General features: G+C 42.9%; 1 protein-coding gene across 3 annotated transcripts; it reads right to left on the bottom strand.

Moving 5' to 3' along the window:
- Positions 1–1,570: 1,570 nt before the first annotated feature.
- On the bottom strand, positions 1,571–22,735 carry LOC116859293. Of its 3 annotated transcripts, XM_032844451.1 has the most exons (3): positions 22,717–22,735; positions 22,261–22,263; positions 1,571–2,512 (listed from the first exon to the last, which is right to left on the bottom strand). In XM_032844451.1, exon 3 carries the CDS (start codon positions 2,453–2,455, stop codon positions 1,715–1,717), a length of 741 nt encoding a protein of 246 aa, XP_032700342.1. In that variant the 5' UTR covers positions 2,456–2,512; positions 22,261–22,263; positions 22,717–22,735; the 3' UTR covers positions 1,571–1,714. The 3 variants fall into 3 exon arrangements, with proteins under 3 accessions (XP_032700342.1, XP_032700343.1, XP_032700341.1); XM_032844452.1 differs by lacking the exons at positions 22,261–22,263; positions 22,717–22,735 and adding an exon at positions 5,264–5,441; XM_032844450.1 differs by lacking the exons at positions 22,261–22,263; positions 22,717–22,735 and adding an exon at positions 4,840–4,911.
- Positions 22,736–26,179: the final 3,444 nt, after the last annotated feature.

The following is a 26,179-nucleotide window of genomic DNA, read 5'->3' on the forward strand; positions in this document are numbered from 1 at the left end:
AACTGTGCCTGAAACACCTGCTGGAAGAAAGCAAAGGAGAATTGCTTCTTAGGATGGAAGAAAAGCCTCCACAGATGCATTAATGCTGAGACCACCCAACCTCCCCTGGCTCTTGTACCATTGTGGGGCCCCTGAAGTCAGTGCGTTAGTTTTCTATTGCTATGTAACAAATCTCCACAAACTTAGCAGCTTAAAACAACATGCACATATTATCTCACAGTTTCCGTGGGTTAGAAGCCCAGGCATGGGCCCTCTGCTCATGGTTTCCCAACCCAGTCTAAGGGTAAGCTGGGCTACATTCTCATCTGGCAGCTTGAATGAGGAGGAATACACTTCAAAGTTCATTCAAGTTGTGGACAGAATTTAATTTCTTTGCAGTTGTATGACCGAAGACCCCATTTTCTGCTGGCAGTCAGCTGGGGGCCACTCTCATCTCTAAGAGATTGCCTGCAATTCCCTGCCATGCATGCCTCTTCAAAGCCAACAAGGAAAAGTCTTGTTCTAACCTGCCAAAATGGAATAATATATAATATGACATAATCCCAGGAGTAACATCTTTTGGTTAGAAGGAAGTCACAGTTTCTGCCTGCATTCATAAAGGAGGGATTATACAAAGACAAGGATGCCAGGAGGCAGAAAATCTTTGGGGGCCACCGTGAGATGTCTGCCACGGTCAGCCTCAGGAAAATTCCAACTACATCCGACTAAATTATTTGGGAACATCATGTTTGCTTGGATAAGACAGACTGTACCGAAAAAAAGGTGGGGCTCTTGGCACTGCCCCCTGTTCCACATCTTACACCAAGCACCTGGAGGAAGCCCAACCCTCAGGTCATTCAAATTACTTCTAGGGATGACTGCCTAGCACAGGATGAGGTAATCAGCCATACCTTCTCTATAACAGACTCACTCTGATCCCTATCTTTGCCTCCCTCCAGATGTGAAGAGCTTAGCCATAGCTGATCAAACCACCTTGTGTTTGCAGACAACAGGACTCAGCAGGGAGTCCAAATTATGGTTAATAAGTCACCTACCTGTAGGCTTGAGCTGGGTTTCAACATAACTCAAAATAGATCAGGTCTTGGAATAAGGCAAGATTCTGGACACAGAGAAACCCAGTGCACTGCTTCCACAAAACCTCATTCCTACCCTAGCCACACTCTCTCATCCTTTCCCCAGGGGGATTCATCCAGATATATTCAGTCCTCACTGGAGACTCAGTGAGGTGGCAAGACTGGGCCCACATCTAGGAGCTTGGGGAACCTGCTATGCCATTCCAGCTGAGAATTTTCCTGTGGAGAAGAACTACCTTCTCTGTATTTACAACCCAAACTGGGGAGGCCAGAGTACAAGTGAACCAATCTCCCCTGAATCTTTAAAATTCTTAGCTCCTAGACAATGACAACGCTTCCTGATTTGAAGACACCGGAAGAATGAAGTAGCAAGCTCAATGCCAAAGGCTTCTGGGGAGGAGCAGATTAGATAACACATTTGAGAAAACTCTGAAATGTTATCAAGTGTGTACCACCCACTCCACAGTTAGACAACCTGAGCCTGGTTGTAGAAGAAGGAAACAGAACATCCAAGGTTTATTTCATGAAGGACTAAAGCAAAGAAAGTTAGCAGGAGGAAGCCCTGCCCCAGACACAATATTTAAAGGAATACAAAGTTCCTAGTGCAAGGGAGGAAAGACTCACAATAAAACCTTCCAAAATTAGTCAAGCCAAAACTTAGCACTGGCAATCCCTTTTAACAGGTAATGATGGATGCTGTATATGAAGAAACCTGAGCAGAAGAGGATGATCATGAAGGACAAGGTGACAAGGGTGTAGATTGACATTCGCTTCTCCATAGTACCCCTGATCAGGCAGAAATAGGGCCCGGGGCAGCTGTCCGTGCTGCAGTGATTGATGGCTTGGTTCACCAGGGGCAGGTGTTGGAACATGAGAAGGAAAGAAAACACGCACTGTGCACCAACCTGCAGGAGGAAGTAAAGAAGGTACAAAAGCAAAAGCATCTTCTCCTGGTGGAAGTTCAGGATGGACTTCTTCGGGGAAGGGACATGTTCCTGGATCCCCACCATGGAGCCTTCCTCCATTTCACTTGCCACTGACTCCACTAATTTGACTTTGATCTGCTTGTGCCGAATCTGAGCCATGAAGAATTCCATGAGGAAGAAAAGGGCCAAAAATATAAAGAAAAAGAAGTACCAAATTCCCACTACAGGACTTCTAAAACGTTTTTCGAAACACTCAATCAAACAAGGATTGGTGATGTTGCCGTGGCACCAGAAATCTTCATGGACGGAGGCCCAGGGCATGCGCACCACGTACACCACCACTCCATACACCGCAATGAAGCCAAACCACAGCTGTCGCCCAATGTAGTAGCTGGATTTGTCACCAGCCACCGAGTGTAGCACAGGGATCAGTCCAGCTATTGCTGCTGCAGCCATCTCTTCAGACCCTCAACGGATCACGGAATCCGAGACCAGGAGAACTCTCCACGGCACCTCAGGAAAGGCAAAAACAGAAAGAACACAGGGTCAGAACGTGGGAGCGGGTGCCAAGAACCCTGAGGTCATCCAAGGGACTGATTGGCTCAAGTTTCAGATCTGCCACCAGCAGTTAGTTTCACATATTTACACACGGGTAGTATTTGTACCCCTATGCTGTGGTTATTCCTCTCTCCATGTTTCAGCCTCTGATAAAGGCCATGCACTCAGGACATGCCCAAATGCACTACAATTACATATCCCATCTCTCCTACTAGACTATCAGCTTCCGGAGGTAAGGAATCAAACTTTATTACATGTACAACAGCCATATCATCCAGTATGAATGATTACTAAGGACCTAATTAAACTTGATAAATGAACAAAGGAAGGGTGGAAGGAATCGGTGAATTTAACAATTCAGGTGTGTCTGGTTGTTCTAGAAGCCCTATGGCAATCTCTACACTTTGTATCTTTCCCAGGACTACAGAGGAAAAGAAAAGTAAGCACATTTCCTTTTCTTTCTTGCCCATGATTTCTGTTCCATCCACAACTCTTCAGAGGTGCCTAGCGCCATACATTATTTATAATAATTATAATAATAATAAACAGTAATGACATAAATAATAAATAATACAAACAATAATAGCAGTAACAATGATAAAAAACACTGGCTACTTATTGACAACCTATATGTGGCAAGCCCTGTGCCAGTGGATTCAATACATTACAGAAGAGTAAAATGTGGTAAATATCTTTATTAGTTTGATTTTGTTAATTGTCAGTGCTTATCCTCTCTTAAATATGTTCTTGCACATGACAGCGGTCAATCATAACTTAAGGTTTAGAGTATTTAACAAATTTCTTTGGGTTTTTTTTTGTGATGAAATACACATTAACATAAAATCTACCATTATGACCATTTTAAAGCATAAGCTTCTGTAGCATTAGGCACATGTACACTGCATCCACCCCCAGAACATTTTCATCTTCCTAAACTGAAGCTCTGCCCCGAAACAATAACGCCCCTTTGCCCCCAACCCTCTCCCACTCCCTGGAAACCACCACTCTACTTCCTGTCCCTATGAGTTTGAATACTCTGGGAACCTCCTCTAAGAGAAACCATACCATATTTATCCTTTTGTGTCTGGCTTATTTCACTTAGCATAAAGTCTTCGTTTCATCCATGTTGTAGCAAGTGTCAAGTTGTCCTTCCTTTTGATGGCTGAGTAATATTCTACCGTATGGATAAAATACATTTTTTCATATTCACTCATTGATAGACATTTGGGTTATTTCCACTTTTTGGCTGTTGTGAATAAAGCGACTAGATGGGTGTACAAATACATTTGAGTTTCTACAATCACTTCTCATGAATATATAATGAGAAGCAGAATTCCTGGATACCATGGTAAATCTATGTTTAACTTTTTTGAGGAATGACCACGATGCTTTTCTCAGCTGTTGTGCCATCTGCATTCCTACCAGCAATACATAAGTGTTCCAGGCTCCCCACATCCTTACCAACACTTGTTATTTTCTGAGGGTTTTTAAAATGCCTTAGGGTGCACATGGGTGATTCAGTCCGTTAAGTGTCCAGCTCTTGATTTCTGCTCAGGTCCGTGATCTCAGGATCGTGAGATCCAACAGGGTGTCAGGCTCAGCACTGGGGGCAGAGCCTGCTTGGGATTCTCTTTCTCCCTTTCCTTTTGCCCCTCTCCCACACTCACTCACTCTCTCTCAATCAATCAGTAAATAAAAAATTTTAAGATGCTTAGGGCTTTTATTGAAAAATTGTCACAGTTAGTGCTGAAAAGTCTCCTTCAAAGGTGCCTGAGACTCAGCAATATTTCTAAATTACTCCCAAGTATCAGGTCACATCATTCATTCAGTATCATTCAAACAGCCCATACACAGGCATCATGAGAGGCAGACTCCAGAGTAAGCTGATGGGTGCAGGACTACCTGGTCAGCCTACCAAGGGCAGTGGGTGATCAAAGAAAAGAGCCAAAGGGGTAGACGGGACAGTGGAAAAATGATACATATACTGGGCACTTATTATCTGCTAGGCACTCTACTATAAGTAGACAGTTATGTGGTTCATTATCTCATTTATTCTTTAGAACAACTTTATGAGATAAGTATTCTCAGTTTCCAGAGAAGAAAACTGAGATTTAGAATGCTTAAGGAACTCCTCCATGATTATTATACTGCCAAGCACATGGAGCTGCCAGGGTTAGAAACCAGGCAGCCTGAACTTTGGACTTCACCTGCTTCACAAGGTCATGGCCCAGAGGTGACAGGGAAGAAAGGAGGAGGGCCATGGTGGGTCCCTGAACTCTCACCTGCCAACTCTTGTGGGAAATAAAGCAGTTGGTGTCCAGGCCCACAGATCTTTGCTTTTCTTCCTTTGGAGATACAACTTGGTAGCCAAATCCCAGTCAACTCAAATTAAAGCATCAAATCTCCAGTAACATGAGTTGAGTAGGGACTAAAGTCGCAGGCAACTGGAGGAGTGGAGCCTGTCTGTCCAGGTGGTTTGTCCCTGCTTCTGCTGCCACAGCTCTGAAGCCCTGTCTCTTCTGCCCTCTCCCATGTAAAACCTTGAGCTCAACAAGAAACCTCTCCTTCCTCTCCAACTGCTCCACTCCTTAGAATCTCCCAGCTAGCTGCCCCATTGGCTCTGCCATCTGCCTATCTTCACAGCCTCTACGAATCATCACTCTCAGAAAAGCAGATGTAGAAGAACCTTCAGATCAAGTCCCCTACCTCGTAGAGGGGAGAGTTTGTATGGGGTCAGGAGCCAGGGCCCTGGTGATATTTGTGTCATGATCTGTCCTTTGCCTTCTGTCTGTTCCTGGATTCAGATCCCCAGTAGTCTATCAGCAGATTCAACAAGGAATATCTGATACCTTTCCCACTCTCCTCAAACCCTCAACCCCACTCTCTTAAACTCTCATCTTGTTTAAATTGAAAAACAAAAAGAAATTGCCAGCCAAGAAACTCCCTCATTTTCCACATGAGTCCCAGACCTTCTGAGAGACCCTACCCGTGAGTCAGACCCTGTCTTCCCTGTATCCTCAATTTCTGCCTCTCTACAGAATCTTCCCACCAACATCCCGTTTCCTCTACCTAGCTTCAACACTCTCTACTCTTCCTCCCAGCCAAGTTCCTGGGAGCGCTAGTCCTCCTCTACCTATGCTGTCTTTAGCCCCTCCTGGGTAGGGAAGTCAGGATTTCCGTCCCCATTAGAAGAATGATGAGCTTGCTTTAAGTCAAGCAATGAGAATGACTGCTTCACTGTTCTTTTTTTGCCTTGCCTGAAATCTCAGAACTACATGTTCAATTACAGTAATTCTATTTGACTAGGTTCATGGCATATTTATTTTCCTTCCTTGATAATTTTAATTTTAATTTTATGGTTTGGTACTATAGGTCATATTGTAAATTAACACAAATTCTTCAGAGCTAAAATCATAAATAGTCAAGAAAAGAAACACCTGGATCAATTTGGGTTTGATTTAAAGAGCAATTTCACAGGAATTATTATGTAAATTATTTAAAATATGGAAAAACTAGTATGCAGTCATTTAGCTCTAAATTCTCAGTGGCTGATATAAAGCAGATCTCAGTAAATGCTTATTGAATATGTGAATGAAAAATACAATGCTAAGAGAGGGAAAAACTGCAAAATGTTATGTGCTCAATAAACACAGCATTGTTTAGCTATGTATGCCTATCTTAAACTAATGAACAATGTACAGATAAGTGGAAATAGAGAAAGCATTGGCATGGTGGATTTATGGGTGGATTTCTTTCTTTTTTATTTATTTTAATATTTTTACAGTGAATGCAAACTGAGTGGAGGTATAGAATGCTCTGTAATACAATTATAGAATGCTCTGTAGTACAATTTTAATTTGGTAGAAGATGGGGTTTTGGTTGTCTCATGAGACAAATCAAACCATTTCAAAATTCAGTAACCTAAAACAGCAATGGCTTATTTATTTCTAAAAATTCTGTGGGTCATATATCTGGGCAGGGCCTGGTTGGCTGGTTCTTCTGTTCCAAAAGTGGTGTCCATGAAGTTGTGGTCTAATGGTGGCAAGCTTGACCTGGAAAGTCCAAGAAGCTTCACTCACATATTACATGTTCAGCTCCCCAACACAGCCTCTCTCACTGCACATGCTGGCTACCTCATCACTCAGTATTTTATCTCTAGCTTCTTTACTGCATGGCAGTTGGCTCTTCCAGAGAGCAAAAAAGCAGAAACAACACTGCATCTTAGAGGCTAGCCTCAGAACCACACAATGTCACTTCTGCCATCTTGGATTCAAGGACACAGAAATAGACCCTCTTCCTGACAAGAGGGTGTCATTGCAGAAGTAATGCAAGATGGGAGATACAGTTGTGGTCATCTTTGGAGAACAATCTGCCACTGAGTGCTTGAATAATGTTTTATTCCCAAAGTTGCAAAGAAACATCTTTTAAGGTCCCCTGCCTGGTGGAATAGACTTCTAAGGACAGTGGTATATAAAACCTCAAGTGTTCATGTCAATCATCTCAGCTGAAATGAACAAATAAATGAGCAGCAGCAGTCTTGAGCAGGCCAGAGGGTAACCCGAGGCACATCCAGAGACCATGAGGCTGGCTATGCAATGACACTTTACGAGGGCTGTAAACTTGGTCTGCCCACTATGGGCTCCTGAATCTTGACCACAGTTCCCCAGCATGAGCCCCTCCTAATTCATTCTCTCTTTCTCACTCTTTCTCCAACATTACCTGGAGGTTTTATTTTTCTCATTTGAAGTTTTATAAAAGTGATTTTTAGCATAGTTTTTTTACTGTAGCAAAATACACATAACATAAAATGTACGATCTTAACAATTTTTAAGCGTGCAGTTTAATGTCATTAAATACATTTACAATGCTATTTATAAAACCATCACCACCATCCATCTCCAGAACTTTTTTATCTTCCCAGACTGAAACTCAGTACCCATTTGACACTAAGTCCCCTTTCCTCTTCCCCTGAGTCCTTGGCAACTACCGTTCTACTTTCTGTCTCTATAAATTTGATGACTCTAGGGACCTCATATAAGAGAATCATACCATATTTGTCCTTTTGTTCCTGGCTTACTTCACTTAGCATAATGTCCTTAAGGTTCATCCATGTTGTAGTATGCGTCAGAATTTCTTTCTTTTCTTAAGGCTGAATAATATTGCATTGTATGGCTATACACATTTTACTTATCCATTCCTCCATCAGTGAACAGTGGGGTTGTTCTACCTTTTGGTTTTTGTGAATAATACTGCTATGAACATAGGTATTCAAATATCAAAAATGGTTTTTAAAAGATAATTAGTTAATTCAACTAGTATTTATTGAGCATCTACTATGTGCCAGATGCTGTGCTAGGTGCTGGGACTACAATAAGAAATAAGACCATCTACATGTTCAGCCACCTCCTTGAAGCTTGAAGGGAGAGATAGAGATAACTAAGGAGATTTCAACATGGGAAGACAGCTATTAGGACAGAAAGAATGTGAGCCCATGAGCTAGGTATCCTGCCTAATCTTCTAATAAAGGCTTTCTGGATGGTATTACTTTGCACTTGAGATCTGAAAAATGGTACCAGGGTGTGGGTAGCAGACAAGTGTGGACAGGCAGAGCAGCTGAGGCAGTAACCCAGAGGCATCTGAGTCAGAGATGAAGGTAGGGTTGGTAGGCAATGAGGCTAGAGAGCCGGGTAAGAGCAGAAGATACAATGAAGTCCCTTGGGAGCCTGGCAAAAGTTTGGATTTATCCTAAAAATAATAGGAAGTCATTGGGGTGCCTGGGTGGCTCAGTGGGTAAAGCCTCTGCCTTCGGCTCAGGTCATGATCCCAGAGTCCTGGGATCAAGCCCCATGTGGGGCTCTCTGCTCAGCAGGGAGCTAGCTTCCACCTCTCTGTCTGCCTGCCTCTACTTGTGATCTCTCTGTCAAATAAAATTTAAATAAAATCTTTTAAAAATATTTTAAAAAGAATAAAATCTTTAAAAAAGAATAATAGGAAGTCATCAAAATATTTCGAGTAGAGAAGTGTCATGATCTACTATTCACTTTATACGAACACCCTGTCTGGGTGTGAAAGTGGGTGGTGCAGAATAGCAGCAAAAGAACAGAGGAAGAACACTGTAACTGGCCGGCAGATCCCATGCGGTAGATATTGACAGGATTTTGTCTGAAACACCTGTGGTTCAAGACACGAACAAGGTAAGTTCAAGGTGAGCAAAAGGTCCCACACCATGTTACCTTTTCAGGCCCTCGGCTGTGGGCTCTGTGGGGATGTCCCACTGTGGGCTGGACTAGACCCAGAGGTTTAGATGAGCTGGATTTTCAGGGGTAGGGAGGGACTATGGTTCAGGTCATCCTTTCCTGGAGTGCTGCTTGCTGATTCAGAGCAGGAGCAGAGCGAGGTGCAGGGCTCTCAACATGGGTACTCTTCACATTTGGGGTGGGGCTTGCCATGAATCGGTCAGTTGGCTAGCATCCCTGGCCTGGGTGAACTAATTGCAAGTAGCACTTTCTGCGCATCGGGACAACCTGCAAGCCCAGGGCTGGGAGCTGAAGGCAGCTTCTGGAGCCCATGGCCTCTCAACTTAAAAAGGATTTTTCCGGTGGAACGGCCCCGCCCTCTCTCAATCCAATCTTTAACCGGATGCCACCTTCCTAGCTTTGACACATCTGGTGCTGACAACGAGGGAAGGAGGGACAGGTGAGCTTGGAAGGAATTTATGAGGGAAATGCAAGGAATGGGGAGTTTCCAGCCCAGCTCTAGCAAAAGGGACTGTTCAGTAGTGAAACTGATGATGAGTAGGAGAAAATGGAGGCTGGGTCAAACCCAACACCTGCAGCCAATGCAACAACATGTTTTTTATGAAAAAGAGAAAGCTGAGAGCGACTAGCAAAAGCACAGAGATGTGTGTGCTGCTTGGGGTAAGGCCCTAGCCCCAGGACAGCCAGGAGATGGGAAGCCCACAACAAGGTACTCATAAAGTGGGCTGAGTTTGGAAACAATGTCCCCTGAGCTCCATGGATGAGAATTCAGGTGTTCCAGGTGACATCCATCATCTCAGGAACAGGTCTTTGATCAGAGTAAGGACATCAGGACACACCCTCACTCCCTTCTTTCAGGGTCAGAGTGCATGAGTCTGAGCAAAGCAAGGAGCCACTGCCACAGAAGCAGAGCAGTTGAAAGAGACAGAGCTGAACAGTGTTGGAAGCCGAGGGAGGCACAGAGGCCCACCCTGTGTGCAGTGCAGAAACTGCCCTGGAAACCCTCAGTGGCCCCACCCATCAGAAGTGGTTAACACCCTTCAAACCACCTCATCAAAGACAAAAACGAACAAGAGGTTTGTGACACTGGTTTACATTAGGACTTGGTTCTTTTCTCTGTGGCACCCCTAGGGCCTGAAGGAGCTGAATAAGTAAGTAATTAAGTAATAACCCACTTTGGCGAAGAGAGGTGTTTAAGATGATGTATTCCACACTGCCTTAGCTTGAATTAAATAAAATCATGCCACACATTGCCCCAGAAATAAACGAGGTGATCAAGACCTAGGACTATGATAGGAGTGTGTACTCTGACAAATGGAGGGCCCAGACAATAAGCCCCGTGGTTTCTGAAACAGCGGCCAGGAGGAGGTCATGACCCAAATAGCTACAGAAATTCCAAGGCTGTCACACCGGGGATGCCAGAGTGCTCAGGAGCCAAGAAGACTCATCTCTGTGCTTTTGCAAGTCTTGCTGGGGACCCTTGGGTTGCAGAGGGACCCCTCTCAGCTTTCTCTTTTTCATAAAAAACATGTTGTTGCATTGGCTGCAGGTGTTAGGTTTGACCCAGTCTCCATTTCCTCCTACTCATCATTAGTTTCATTACTGAACAGTCCCTTTTGCTAGAGCTGGGCTGAAAACTCCCCATTCCTTGCATTTCCCTCAAGATCATCAAGGGGAATTCCTTGTCTAGTAGGAGCTATGGGGAAACCAAAGAGCAAACTGATACTTCCTATTTAAGAGCAGGTCTGCACCTGTCTAACAAGGACACCACTGAGCCACTGAAATACGGAGGCAGATCATCTCACCTGGAGGACTTGTAGTTGATAGGGTGTCCGGACACTGAAGGCATGTCGCCATGCTGCTCTGGGCATGAGATCATGATCCAGCATCAAAAGATGAAGCCGTGGCAGTGCGAGGAAGCATCTTGACTGCTGTTCTTCCCCTCAGGATGCACCTCAAGGTCAGGACCCAAATAGGTGTTCATCTGACCCATGAATAAAGCACCAGTCTGATAGCTACATAGCAGGTGTGAGCCCAGCGTACTAGAATGGTATGGTATATATACAAGCAATATACCCAAACCAGGAGAGACCATAATCATGGCCTGGCATGTTTGAATGGCCACTGCTGCTGCACGATGAGGGTCCTTGCCAACAACCAAGGGCTGGCATGTGGGAGAACCGCAGCTATTACTCTGACGAAGGAACTTACGTCACTGCCCTTGGCTTGATGTGCGAGGCTAACACTCCTTCAGGACACAGTCCAGACTTTCTCTCCATCATAGCATCTATAGGAGGCAAGGGAAGTAAATAAAAGATGGCATAGACCTCCAGAGAAGCAAATACACACCACACCCGCAATCCAACCCAGAGGACATGCTTTCTATCAAAACAGGAACATAAAAGAACCATCAACAGGAAGAGGGAGCATCCTCAATTCAACCTCTGACTCAGAATGTAGGGGCAGGTGCATGGACGGATGGAGACACTGCTCCAGCAGCAGTGCCTATGAGATCTGTGAGGCTAGGGTCCAGTGCCCTAAGGGAATGGTGGACTCTGGACAGAATACAATCATCCCATAATCTCACAGTCACCTTCCCTGTAGCATGGGTTTGGGCCAGTCTGAACTCCGGCCACACAGCAGCACGTGATAGGAGGAAATTCCTGCAGACAATCAGGAGCAGGTAGGAGGATGGCTTCACCACCGCCCGCAGCCTTGTCCTACAGAACCAGGGGTCCCGAGAGCCCAGCCCATGTGTGGCAGACACTGCCATACCACTCTTCTCTCATAGGACTAGAATTGTGAGCTGGGTACATAGCTTCCCTTAATAAGACTGCATTTCCAACCTCTCCTGCTGTCAGAAACACTCCGGTCAACGGGATGTGAGCAGGTGAGGTGGCAACTTCCGGAACCTCCTTCCCTCTCCCTTTCCCCCTTCTCACTTGCTGAAATGCCGTCCCCAGATGCAGAGAAGGGCCTTCCCCCAGGAATAAAAGCATAGAAGGAGTCTGGCCCCCGAAGGCTTCCGAAACAGAGTCTCCATACCAGTTTGAACTTCTACAGGCAACGGAAATACGGTGTCTAAGTCAGCATTCTTCTGGATGTCTCTGCCCAGGCTGAACTAACATCCAACTAATATCTGACCCAAGAATAAGCCGAATCAGGTAATTTCAGAGAACCAAGAGAATGTAGAACGAGTGGCTGAGAAAGGTCAAGGACAATAGGAGGTGGAAAAAAAAATCATACAATTGCTGTAGGGGGAGCGGTCTGTGAACCCTCAGTCGCCACTACCAACTATGGCTCCAGAAGACCAAATGCTAGGGAGGGAGGTGGAAGATCATGCCTGGGCCTGTGCTGCTCCTGGTGCTCCTGCCAAAGTGTCCTGAGGTGGGCGTTGATTTTCACAGGTGGCTCGGGACCCGCAAGGGCGTGCCCTGGGGAATCCCCGTCCATGAGGGCTGAGGAGGAACACTCCAAGAAATGCACAGAAACTTGGGACGCCTGCCTGACTCAGTTGGTTAAGCGGCTGCCTTCAGCTCAGGTCATGATCCCAGCATCCTGGAATCGAGTCCTGCATCGGGCTCCTTGCTCCGCAGGGAGCCTGCTTCTCCCTCTGTCACTCTGTCTGCCTGTGCTCACTCTCTCTCTATCTCTCTCTCTGACAAATAAATAAATAAAATCTTAAAAAAAAAAAAATGCACAGAAACAGAAAAAGTCATGCTCAGGTTCCTGCAAGGAAACTGCCAGGCAAACACAAAGGCAGGCCAAACAGCCGTCCCCTGATCAACTGTGGATGGGGTAAAACGCATCCACACGTTCCCACCTTCTGGAGAGCACAAGGATGGCTAGGCCATCCCAGCCCCCACACATGAACTCACCTGGGATTTGTACAAAACAGGAGGTTCTGGGTTCTCAGGGTTTGGTAGCCTAAAAACAGTATAGAAAGCAACAGGCCTGTGTTCCTCCCATCCGTGGCCTGTAAGATTCCTCATTCTCTGTTGATTGCTGAGAATAATGAACTTCAGGTGTGACTCCACCGGGAACAAGGAGGCACCAGGTAGCCGGGTCTAATCACACCGACTGTAACCTTGATCTCACACGTGTCCTTGCTATTTCCGCATGAAAAAAGGAAACAGAAAAAGGAAGAATGGGAGGAAGGGTGGGATGAAGAAACCTTAGCTGGGACCTCACTTACAGGTTCTTATGCTGTGCACTGCACAACATCAGGGGGCGCCGTTCACTGAGATTCTAGTACGATAGTGTTTCCTGGAACTGGGCATTGTGCGCACCATGACCCCGGGTCAATCCAATGCTGGCTGTCAAGGTCCCCAACCCAGCTCTGTAGAGATGCCTGGCTCAGTGCTGAGAGTCCCAGCGACCGCCCTGGAGTTCAGACTGGGTAGAGAAGGGGAGGCCATTGGGCTGGGAGGCTGGGAGACAGGAGGGCTCAAGGACTAAAGGCCCCAGGAGGCAGTGAGGCATGGAGAGCATGCTTCAAAACTGATACACTCAATTCATGTGCCCCCCAAAACCCTGCTATGTGACCTTGGGTAGATTAGCAATTTCTCAGGGCACCTGGGTGGCTCAGTCGGTGAAGTGTCTGATTCTTGATTTCGGTTCAACTCATGATCTCAGGGCTGTGAGATGGAGCCCTAGGTCTGGCTCCTCAGCATGGACCCTGCTTGTGATTCTTTCTCTCTCTCTCTCTCTCTCTCCCACTCTGTCCCTTACCTGACCCCATTCTCACATGCTCTCTCTCTTTAAAAAAAAAAAAAAAGCAAAAAATTAGTAATCTCTCCCAACTTGTTAGCTCTTCTATGACATGCCCACCTCACAGGGTGCTATAAGGATTAAATGACACAGCTGGGGGAAGCCAGGCCCCAGCCTGGCACTCGGTCTGCACTCAGCAAACTCCATTTACATTCCCATCTGCTCCTACCCAGCCTTTGGGTTTCCTGAACTTGTCTGTAAAGCTGCTCTATACAAACCTGGAACTACAGTCGATGAGCAGTGGGGCAGAGCGTACAGGCACACAGGTCTATGGCAGGTGGAGGAAAGGGGTGGCAGCCACCCCAAGTTCCACTCAGCATGGTACCCCTTCAAGCCACCTCCCAAGTCTTTGCTTTCCTGTGATTTTAAGACCTTGAAAATTAAGTCTGCCCTGTGGGAGCTCCACAGCACCAGCGCCCACATTCTTCTTGGGATCTGACTTCTGTCCCCACAACCCACGGGAACCCCTTGAACTCTCAGTCAGTTGGCCTTCCTGAGTCTAGTGCCCCATGCGGAGTTTGACTCGCAGAGCTCAAGAAATCTTTGTAAATTCAGACGTCTCTCTTTCCTAGCAATCACCACTTCAACCAGGTGGCCACGCTTAGCATTGGTAATAGGAACAGTTATGCAGCCCTGGGACAACGGAGAAGCACAAACTGTACACTTTAGATAGAAGTTGTATGGTCTGTGAATGCCTTAATAAAGCTATGAAAAAGTAAATAAAAGTAAAAAAATAAAGTAAATAATAGTGGGGAAAACCTGACCTTATTGGGTCTCCCAATGCGGTGTCATAAATTATACAGCATTGCCTGGGGGTTATTCTGACCAAAAAGATTTAACCTGGGGCGCCTGGGTGGCTCAGTGGGTTAAGCCGCTGCCTTCGGCTCAGGTCATGATCTCGGAGTCCTGGGATCGAGCCCCGCATCAGGCTCTCTGCTCAGCAGGGAGCCTGCTTCCTCCTCTCTCTCTGCCTGCCTCTCTGCCTGCTTGTGATCTCTCTATCAAATAAATAAATAAAATCTTTAAAAAAAAAAAAAGATTTAACCTGAATAAAATCAAGCATTTTGGTCTCACTTCCAGTTTATAGGAAGTGTGAGTAATAGAACAAATCATGCAGGGTACCTTGGTGGCTCTCTGTTAAGCGTCTGCCTTCGGCTCAGGTCATGATCCCAGGATCCTAGGATTGAGTACCATGTCAGACTCCCTGCCCATCGAAGAGTCTGCTTCTCTCTCCCCCTCTGCCACCCACCACCCACTCTTGTGCTCTCTCTCTCTCAAATAAACAAATCAATCAAAATAAGTAAATAAATAAATATCATGCTAAGAGACACTACAAGGAAGTTGTAAGACAAATGTAAAAATGTGGAATATTCTGAGGCGCCTGCGTGACTCAGACGGTTAAGCAGTCTGCTTTCAGCTCAGGTCATGATCCCAAGGTCCTGGGATTGAGCCCCAGCTTCTCCCTCTGCCTGCTATCTGCTCTCTGTGCTATCTCTCTTTCAAATAAATAAATAAAATATTTTTTAATGCAGAATATTCAATGTAATCTTTTAAAAGGCAAGGGAACTGTTCTAGTTCTGATGTCTTTAGAGATCAGCTACATGCAAAATGTGAAACTTGAATGAACCAAGATTTTGAAAAAGCCACGGTAAAAGCATTTAGCGGCACAACTAGAGAAATTCAACCGTGATCTGAATATTAAGGAGTTAGTGTTCACTTTCTTAGGTGTAATAAAGACATTCCGTTGATGCAGTGAGCTGTCCTTACTCCGAGGAGGTTCCTGCTGAAAAATTTGGGGGCCAACTATCATGATGTCTCCACCTGAACATACACAGAGCGAGGTAAAGCAAATATGACAGAGTGTTAACAAGTATTGAATTGGGCGGAGGGGGGCAGGCTTAGTAGTACTATGCTTCAACTTTTTCTTAGGTTTGAAATTTTGTAATAAAATGCAGAACAGAGTGATTTATTTCATTTTTTTCCTTTCCTTGTTCCCTGCCACCACGCTAGATAGTTCAGCACCTCATAGGTGGACAGGGGTGACATGAACACAGAGCCACCTTCTCTGGGGCACTGGCCCTCATCTCTCTGCACAGCTAGCCATCCACGCCTGCATGAACTGGTAGCCTGCAGCCTTCTGAGCACAGGGCTGCTAGAGCATGCACCACCCTCCTTGCCATGTAGTCATTGTCTGTCTTCCCTACACACCAGGGAGTTCCTAGGGGGCAGAGACTATATCCCTCCACTTGTGGGTCCCCTGAACACAGAGCCTGGCCCAGTGTAATGATCAAGAAATCTCAACTAAGGGGTGTCTGGGTGGCTCAGTCGTTAAATGTCTGCCTTTGGCTCAGGTCATGATCCCGCATCGGGCTCCCTGCTCAGCTAGGAGCCTGCTTCTCCCTCTCCCACTCCCCCTGCCTGTGATCCCTCTATTGCTGTGTCTTTCTCTGTCAAATAAATAAATAAAATATTTTAAATTGAAAAAAAAAAGAAATCTCAACTAAATGAAAGATTGGATGGATGCATGGATGCATGGATGGATGGATGGATGGATGAACAAAAAAGCAGACGAAGGACTGGGCAGGTCTTCTAACACTCAGGCCCTGCCACTCCAGCCCACCTTCTATGGCACTGCCAGGTGAGTCAGCAGAGGCAAAGTTCAGACAGAGGCGCTCCCTGTGCAGCACTCCAATGGCTTCTTGCACTCAATGACTGAAGCAGCCTGACTCTCCCACTATAACCCCTAAATGATCCAGTCACATTTGACTGCTTGCACTCCCTGGAAAAACTCTATGCCTTTCCTTTCAGTGTTTCCTGTGCTAAAATGCCCTTCTGTCCTGCCCACTCTCTCACATCTCAAAACTTTCTTAAAAATCTATTTCATCATAAAATCTTTAAGATGCCAACAAACAGATGGGACCTTTCCCCACTCTGGAAATCAATTTGATTATGTAATGGTATATTCTCTTAAATTTTTATTCTGCCAGCTAAGGACAGAATTCTTCAGGAGTAATTAAAATCTATGTCTTGGGAAAATATATTCACAAGCTTGGATACCTGGGTTTTCTAGGCATCTCGAACTCCAGCCATGAAAGCAGTACCTATGCTCATCAAACTCCTAAAAAGACAGACTTACATTTCTTTCCAACCAAACTATCCAAAGCACTTAAACTCCTTTCCTAGACCTTGGTAAGTCTTAAAGATTCCATAAATCAAATTATCTAAAATCTGAACACATCATAAAAGTAATCAGACTCTTTTTTTTTTCAAGATAGATTTATTTATTTACTTACTTACTTACTTACTTACTTGAGAGAGAGAGATTGTGAGCAAGGAGGAGGAGCAGAGGGAGAGGAAGAGAGAGAGAATCTCAAGCAGACTCCCTGCTCAGCGCAGAGCCTGACCTGGGGCTTCATCTCACGACCCTGAGATCAGGACCTGAGCCAGAACTAAGAGTCAGATGCTTGACTGACTCAGCCACACAGGCTTCCCCAAAAGCAATCAGATTCTTTTTTTTTTTTTAAGATTTTATTTATTTATTTGACAGAGAGATCACAGGTAGGCAGAGAGGCAGGCAGAGAGAGAAAGGGAAGCAGGTGTCCTGCTGAGCAGAGAGCCCAATGCGGGGCTTGATCCCAGGACCCTGAGATCATGACCTGAGCTGAAAGCAGAGGTTTAACCCACTGAATCACCCAGGTGCCCCAGCAATCAGATTCTTAAACACATTTCAAATTATCCAAATCTATTATCATTTAACTCTTTACATATTTCAAAATAACCCACAAGTATGATATCAAATTCTCTTAAAGCTTTTAAATTACTGTAACAAGTATATTATGTCAGACTCTCTAACACGACATTCTCCTACAAATTTCAAATTCTTTAAAGAAAGAACACAGACAAAAAAAAAGGAAGAAGAAAGAAAGAAAGAAAGAAAGAAAAGAAAGAATACATACAAATTACTACAATGATTTCCAAAATATTTTTAAACCTAACACAAAGTAGTACTATCATGATTTTGTTGTACCTTTTTTTTTAAATCTCTGCTCATTTCTACACCTTCAGAGCAGTGTATCTATACTTAACCACATTAAGGAGATGAGAATAACAATTTCAGTTTGCCTGGGACTACTTGGTCCAAAGCTGGGTGCTCAGATGGGTTACAGATTCCAGTGATAGAGATTCTGAATTATGTCAAAACAGTGGGGTCTGGTTCAGGGGTAATCCTCCCTGAGCCTCATAAAGACAAGATGAGGCTTTTCTTAGAGTCTTAGAGTAATGGAACACCTTAAGCCCATGTCTTTGTAAATCAGTGCCTAACATTTTTTTTAAAGATTTATTTATTTGAGAGAAAGCACACGCACGCACAAGTTGGTGGGGGGGGGGGGGGGAGGGGGAGAGGGAGAGGGAGAATAGGCTCCCCTCGGGGAAAGAAGCCAGATGTGGGAATCTATCTCAGGCCCCTGACATCATGACCTGAGCCGAAAACAGATGCTTAACCAACTGAGCCACCCAGGCGCCCCTGTGCCTCACATTTTTTTTTTAATTTATTTTCAGCATAATAGTATTCATTGTTTTTGCACCACAGCCACTGCTCCATGCAATCCGTGCCCTCTTCAATACCTGGTTCCCCCAACCTCCCACCCCCCGCCCCTTCAAAACCCTCAGATTGTTTTTCAGAGTCCATAGTCTCTCATGGTTCACCTCCCCTTCCAATTTGCCTCAACTCCCTTCTCCTCTCTAACTCCCCTTGTCCTCCATGCTATTTGTTATGCTCCACAAATAAGTGAAACCATATGATAATTGACTCTCTCTGCTTGACTTATTTCACTCAGCCTAATCTCTTCCAGTCCCGTCCATGTTGCTACAAAAGTTGGGTATTCATCCTTTCTGATGGAGGCATAATACTCCATAGTGTATATGGACCACATCTTCCTTATCCATTCGTCCGTTGAAGGGCATCTTGGTTCTTTCCACAGTTTGGCGACCGTGGCCATTGCTGCTATAAACATTGGAGTACAGATGGCCCTTCTTTTCACTACATCTGTATCTTTGGGGTAAATACCCACTAGTGCAATTGCAGGGTCATAGGGAAGCTCTATTTTTAATTTCTTGAGGAATCTCCACACTGTTCTCCAAAGTGGCTGCACCAACTTGCATTCCCACCAACAGTGTAAGAGGGTTCCCCTTTCTCCACATACTCTCCAACACATGTTGTTTCCTGTCTTGCTAATTTTGGCCATTCTAACTGGTGTAAGGTGGTACCTCAATGTGGTTTTAATTTGAATCTCCCTGATGTGTGCCTCACATTTTAAAGGTAACCTCTTAGACAACTTATAACTGCCTGATTTGAAAAAAAGATCATGTATCCCTTTGCAATCTAATGGGATTCATCAAAGTTGGTTGGTTTGTTTGTTTTTCTGGATAACAACCATTACCATTTTAATGTATTTCTTCTTAGTCGGTCTTTGTGTGTCTGTATATACATTTCACAAAATTAGTATCACACTATACATAGTGAATCTTTTCCCCTTGAATTTTTCCCAATGTTTTATTATAAAAAATTTTCAACACACAGAATAAATAAAAATTTAATAATTAATTAATTAAAATTTTCAAACATACAGAAAAGTTGAAAAACTGTACATCACCTAGGTTCTACAATTAACATTTCGTGATATTTGCTTTATCACATATCTGTCCTTTTACCCATTCCTCTACCCATCCACCAATCTGTCTTATGCATCTCAAAGTAAGTTGCAGACATCAATACACTTGGCATTTCAGCATGCACAACATTAACTAGAGTTCAACACTTGTTCCTAGTGTTTCTAGAAAAAGTTCACAGTTAAACATAGAGTCTTTGAATGTGCCATTAGGTGAGTTTTAACCTAAATCCCTATAAGATATAAAACATTACCATCTCTCTAGAAAGTTCCCTCGTGCCTAGGGTTGCCAGATTTAGAAGGAAAAAAAATAGGGTGCTTTGTCAAATTTGAATTCAGATAATGAATGGATAATTTTTTAGTGTATGCCCCAGTTACTACATGGGAGATACTTATCCTAAAAAAGTATCCATTGTTTATCTGACATTCAAATTTAGTGGGCATCCTGTAGCTTGTGTAGCAATTCTACTCACAACACTTCTCAGTCAGTCCTGGTTCCCTATCCTCACGGTGCAACCATTGGTCTGATTTTTTTTTTTAAGCCACCATAATTAGTTTTACCTGCTATTCACCTATCCAACTTTATAAATTAGAATGATAAAGTATGCACTCTTTTGTACAAGACTTCCTTTACCAACATATCGTTTTTGAGATTCGGTCATGCTTTTGTGTCCAACAATAATTTGTACCATTCTATAAATACACCACTGTTTATCCATTTTCCTACTGCTGTATACCTGGACTGTTTCTAGTTTGGGGCCGTTATAAATAAAACTTCTATGAACATTTTTATACAAGTCTTTTTGGGACTTATGTCTTTTAATTCTCTTGGGGAAAAAAAAAACCACCTAAGAATGGAATAGTTGGGCTAAAAAATATTTGTATGTTTAGTTTCCTAAGAAAGTAGGAATATAATAAGAAAGTAGCAATATAATTTTACATTCCCACCAACAATGTGTGAAAGTTCTGGCTGTTTCAAATCCTTGCCAATATTTGGTATTGTTAGTATGTTCAACTTTAGCTGTTCTGGTAGGTATATAGTGGTTTTTCATTGTGGTTTCAATCTGTATTTCCCTAATGAATAAGGATGGTCAGCACTTTCTCATGTGCTTATTGGCTACTCATACATACCTTAATTTGTGAAGTGTCTATTGAAATGTTTTGCCTATTTTTAAAAATTGAGTTCTTTTTACTATTAAGAAGTTCTTTACATGTTCTGAATATCAATTCTTTGTCAGATGTATGTCTTGCAAAATATATTTCCCTGTTCATGTCTTATCTTCTCATTTCCTTAATAACATGCTTAATAAATAGAAATTTTTAATTTTCATTATACTTCATTTATCATATTTTTTGTGGTTATTATTTTCTGCATCCTAAGAAACCTTCATCTATTTCCAAGTCACCAAGACATTCTCCTCTGTTTTTTTTCTAGAGGCAGTACAATTTTCGCTTTTATGTTTAGATCTACAATCCCTCTTGAATTAATTTTTATGTATGGTGTGAGGTGGGGTAGGAGTACACTTTTTTCTATAGAGATCCCCAGCTGTTTCAGTATTATTCCTTAAAAGACTCCTTTTCCCATTTAATTGCTTTGGCATCTTGTCAAAAATCAAATGGCCATGTAAGTGTGCATGATTTCTGGAATCTCTATGTCCCATTGACTTATTTCTTAGTCCTTATGCCAGCACCAACCAACAGTTTTGATTGCTGTAGCTTTGGAAAATGTCTTGAAGTCCAAGAGTATAAGTTTCCCAAGTTTATTCTTTCCCAAGATTGCTTTGGATATTCTGGGTCCTTGGAGTTTCCATATAAATTTTAGAATCAACTTGTCAATTCCTATAAAGAAGCCTACTTGGATTCGGAATGAGAAATATTCTGCAAATGTTTTTATATTTTACTTCCTTTACAATGACCACTATTCTCTACCCATGTTACTGACAAGCACTTACACAAAATTCTATACCTCTCATCACATCTTTCTGTCGCTCATCAATGAAAATGACTTCTAAGCCTCTGATTCTTTTGACTCATCTTGTGCAATTTCCCCCAGTATTATTGCTGTTCCATCATTTATATCCCTTCCCTCTCTTTCTTCAAATCTCAATGCTCCCTTTTTAAAATAAAAATTAAACAATTATTCTCAGATGTAAAGATTCCCTGCTCTGGCTTCACGTAAGAGAAAGAACCCTCATCAAGGTGTTCAGAACTTCTAACTTCTTTACCAAGCTTACCACCTGGTTCCCTCTGTCCTAGGATCTGTCACAAACACAAATCAGGCCAGTGATTCACTTGATCAGTTTACTTACCGCTAAGGGAAAAGATTATTAGACTAAATCTAATTTAGTTGTTGTGCTTGTGGTGGTTTTATTTTTGTTTTGTTAATACTAAAACCCCCTTAATGGGGACGCCTGGGTGGCTCAGTGGGTTAAAGCTTCTGCCTTCAGCTCAGGTCATGATCTCAGGGTCCTGGGATCGAGCCCTGTATCGGGCTGTCTGCTCAGCAGAGAGCCTGCTTCCCTCTCTCTCTCTCTCTGCCTGCCTCTCTACCTACTTGTGATCTCTGTCTGTCAAATAAATAAATAAAATCTTTTAAAAAAAAAGAGTCAGATGAAATTTATGAATTCTCTTTCCAGGGAAAGAGACATAAACAAATAAACATTTTGCAAATTATTTCTGAGTGTTTATAAGCTTCCTAGAACTTATCCATGGACTTCAGCTTAACAATCCCTGGACTGAATGCCTTTAAAAAAAAATTTTTTTTTGTAATAACTCTTTCTTGTTCTAATTTGAATCTGTCTTAGAAATAGAGGAAAAGCAGCAATTTCCATCCTTGCTAAGAACATGCATCTGAGAAGAATAGTGCTGACATCCTGCAGGTATATTCTGGTGATTGGGATTCTGGGAAGTTCCTCTGCCTAGAAGGTAAGTGATAAAGGCAAGAAATCCCAATACATCTGTTTCTGCCTCGCAGAAAGCAAAGCTAATCATTTATAGAATTTGATGGAACTCTCTGCTTAAGTAGTATTTCTCTATCTTTCAATCTGCTCCATAAAATGTGACCAATATGCTCAACAACTTAGAACTCTTCTGCTAAATTTAGTTGGAAATGCTGTATTGAATTTAAAAATATATGTTGCAAATAAAATATTTTAATGTCATAACATCAGTTAAAGATTAGGTAAAGTGGAAATTGTGTTGAAGACATCATTATGAACTCCTACTTTTAAAAAGTATAATAGTCTCCCCCTTATCCACAGGGATATATTCCAAGACCCCCAGTGGATGCCTGAAACCAAGGATAGTACCACACCCTATGTATCTATTTTTTCCTCTACATACATACTTATGATAAAGTTTAACTTATAAACTAGTTATAGTAAGAGATTAACAATAGCTAAATAAAAATAGAACAATTACAACAATATGCTGTAATAAAAGTTTTGAAAATATTTATTGTACTCACTCTTCTTCTTGTGCTAATGTGAGACAATAAAATGCCTGTTTGATGAGATGAAATGAGGGAAATGACATAGGCATTGAGATAAAATGTCGAGCTACTATTGGGCGACTGGTGCCTCAGTCAGTTAAGCGTCTGCCGTCACTTCAGGTCATCATCCTGGGATGGAGTCCCACATTGCATCAAGCTCCCTTCTCAATGGGGAGTCTGCTTCTCCCTCTCCCTCTGTCCCTCCACCCCACCACCACACTCGCACTCTCTCTCTCTCTCTCTGTCTCAAATAAATAAAATCTTTTTAGAAAAAAATGCCAGGCTACTATGGCCCTTCTGACCATATTTCAGAAGAGGGATTATCTGTTTCTGGACCACAGTCCCTGAATGGGGTCTCTAATATATCACTGAAATAACCAACGTTTGGTGAAAAGTAGCTGATTCCATCTTTGTGGCCTAAAATACTTTATTTCCAGGTAGTGAGATGCTTCAGACCATTTGGGGCAACACTGAGGAGACAAGAGCAAGTTTAAAGGATCTTTTGCTGGCTGAGATACTACAGTTTGAATAAAAAGGAAATAATCATTACATTTCATTGGAACAAATCTGAGAAAAATTATGAACCTATAATGATACTCCAGAAGGAGAAAAACAGGAAGTGCCCTAGGAGAAAATTTCAACTCATGAAAATGACCTTTATAGTGATGGTTGTGTTATTCTCTTTCTTATCACCTTGGCATTAATATTAATTGTATTGCGCTGACATTGTTTATTATGTCAAGAAATTGTCGAATGCATTTATTTGTTTAAAAAGATCAAACTTGGGTGCCTGGGTGGCTCAGTCATTAAGTGTCTGCCTTGGGCTCAGGTCATGATCCCAGGTTCCTGGGATGGAGCCCCACATCAGGCTCCCTGCTCAGCCCAAAGCCTGCTTCTCCTTCTCCCTCTCCCTCCACCCCTGCTTATGTTCCCTCTCTTCCTGTCTCTCTCTCTCTCTGTCAAATAAATGGATAAAAATCTTTAAAAAAATAAAATAAAAAGGTGAAACTTGGAGTGTCTGGCTGTTTCGGTCAGTGGAGCACACAACTCTTGACTTCAGGGTTGTGAGTTTGAACCCCGTGTTGGGTATAGAGAATACTTAAATTTTTTTTTTAATTTAATAAAATAAATAAAAAGCTCAAACTTTATAGTTAGAAGGGTAACTGACCCCAATGATCATAGGAGAGATACTTACAAATGACTTCAAAGTGAGAGTTGATAAAGGAAAGAAATATTAGAAGGGTGTGGAATCCAATCCAGCAGTAGAGTAATTAGCTACAATCTGGATGCAGGGTTGATTACCTCATCAACTCAGATCAGGAGTACAGAAGCTATGAAAGAGATTCTGTCAGAAAGTGAGCACAGTCCCAGTTTCAGGGGAAAAACTCTGGCCTGAAAAGGCCTATTACAAATAAGAAGGATTTCAGTTTAAATACCAGTTTGCTTTTGCAACACTAAGAAACACCCTAACTTAGTGACTAAAATTATCTCTTATTATTTCTCTTCATTCTGTGGGTCAGTTGAACAGCTCTTCTGGTCTGGTCTGGTTCCAGCTGTGCTAATGGTCAGGCTGAATGGTCAAGGTCAGGTGGTTGAAAGGTTCCTCCATATGTTCTCTCATCCTCCACGAGATTAGCCCGGGCTTCCTTACATGGGAGTCTAAGATTCCAAATACAGTAAGAGAGAGCAAACCACAGTGTGTTACTTATGCTATTGTCCCATTGGTCAAAGCAATTCCAATGACCACGCTCAGAGTAAGAGTGAGAGAGGATTACTCAAGAAGGTATGAAGAAATCAGGATACGAACAATTACTGCAATAACCTCCTAGAGTTTGTTAACAATTAGATTTGCAAGTGTTGCTTAAATGCTTAGAAATGCTTTGTTTGTCAAATTTATAAGTCTACTTAGTTAGCATTAGAAATGTTTAAGAGAAGCAGACACATAAAATTTGTAGTATGGTTTGAAATATCTAAGGAAATATAATTAATCAAGTTTTGAGTACTGTTAAATGTTTAAAGACAATTTAAGCTTAAATTTATGAGTTAACTGCACATGAATCAAAGAACAAGTAAAAGTGATTGTTCTTATTTTAAAGGAGCATTACTAAGTTAATACATGTACTAGCAAGATTTCCAAGTTTGATTTAAAAGCTTGAGGAAAAATTGGGACTTAAATTTCATAACTCAGTTTAAGTGAGTAATAATTAAGACACCAATATTATAAATAATTTTCCTGCACACAAAAATCTCTCTCAGACTTATTAAACCTCAGCAAACACATTTATTCAACAGTTCATTCAAAATATATTTGTTGATCATCTGCTCTGAGATAGGTGCTTTCTAGACACAGGCGGAAAATGACTCCCAGGCCCTCCTTCTTTCATTGAGATTATACATTAGCAGAAAATACAGGGAGATAATAGAGAGACAAATACTAGTCAACCAGAGACTATTTCCTTATCTTCTGAATCTCTCATCTTCTTCATGGCAAAAACCACTCCCTCCATTCCGTCATTATCCAGTAATAGAAGCAGGGGTGTTTTCTCTCTTCTCCAGCCATCCAAGATGCCAAAAGGAAAGAAGGAGAAGGGGAAGAAGGGGGCCCCATTTCCTGATGTTGTGAAGAAGCAGGGGCCAAGGAAGTGGTCAGTATCCTATTTGAGAAAAGACCCAAGAATTTTGGCATCAGACGGGACAGGCAGCCCAAAAGGGACCTCACTCACTTTGTCAAATGCCCCCACTACATCCGGCTGCAGCGGCAAAGGGCTATTCTCTATAAACGCCTAAAAGTGCCTCCCAGGATTAACCAGTTCATTCAGGCCTTGGCCTGCTCAGCTGCCTAAGATACCAAAGGCAAAGCAAGAGAAGAAGCAGAGATTGTTGGCCCTAGCTGAGTAGAAAGCTACCAGCAAAGAAGTTGTCCCCCCTAAGAGGCCACCTGTCCTTAAAGACTTAAAGGGTTACTACTCTCACCACCTTGGTGGAAACAAGAAGGCTCAGCTGGTAGTGATTGCACATGATGTGAATTCCATTAAGCTGCTTGTCTTCCTGCCTGCCTTGTGTCGTAAGATGGGGCTTCCCTACTGCATTAACAAGGGGAAGGTCAAGCCAGGGCTTCTGTCGACAGGAAGAACTGCACCACTGTCACCTTCACACGGGTTAACTTAGAAGACAAAGGAGCTCTGGCTAAGCTGGTGGAAGCCATCAGGACCAATTACAATGACAGATTTGATGAGATTTGCTGCCACTGGGGAGGCAACCGTCCTACGTCTGAAGCTGATGGCTTGCATCGCCAAGCTGGAAAATGCAAAGACTAAAGAACTGGCCACCAGACTGGGCTGAGTGGACAGTGTTGAATTTTCTGTACATAAAAGTAATAAAAAGTTCTGTTTCAGCCAGTGGAGGGGTGGAGGGGAAGCAGGGGCTTCTTCTATTTTTC

This window comes from Lontra canadensis, unplaced genomic scaffold (assembly GCF_010015895.1).
Source record: "Lontra canadensis isolate GAN:19392208 unplaced genomic scaffold, GSC_riverotter_1.0 scaffold153, whole genome shotgun sequence".
Taxonomy (NCBI): Eukaryota; Metazoa; Chordata; class Mammalia; order Carnivora; family Mustelidae; genus Lontra; species Lontra canadensis.

Bases quoted from the DNA above. Each gene is read 5' to 3' on its own strand.
- LOC116859293 (XM_032844451.1), bottom strand. From the start codon at position 2,455: ATGGCTGCAGCAGCAATAGCTGGACTGATCCCTGTGCTACACTCGGTG.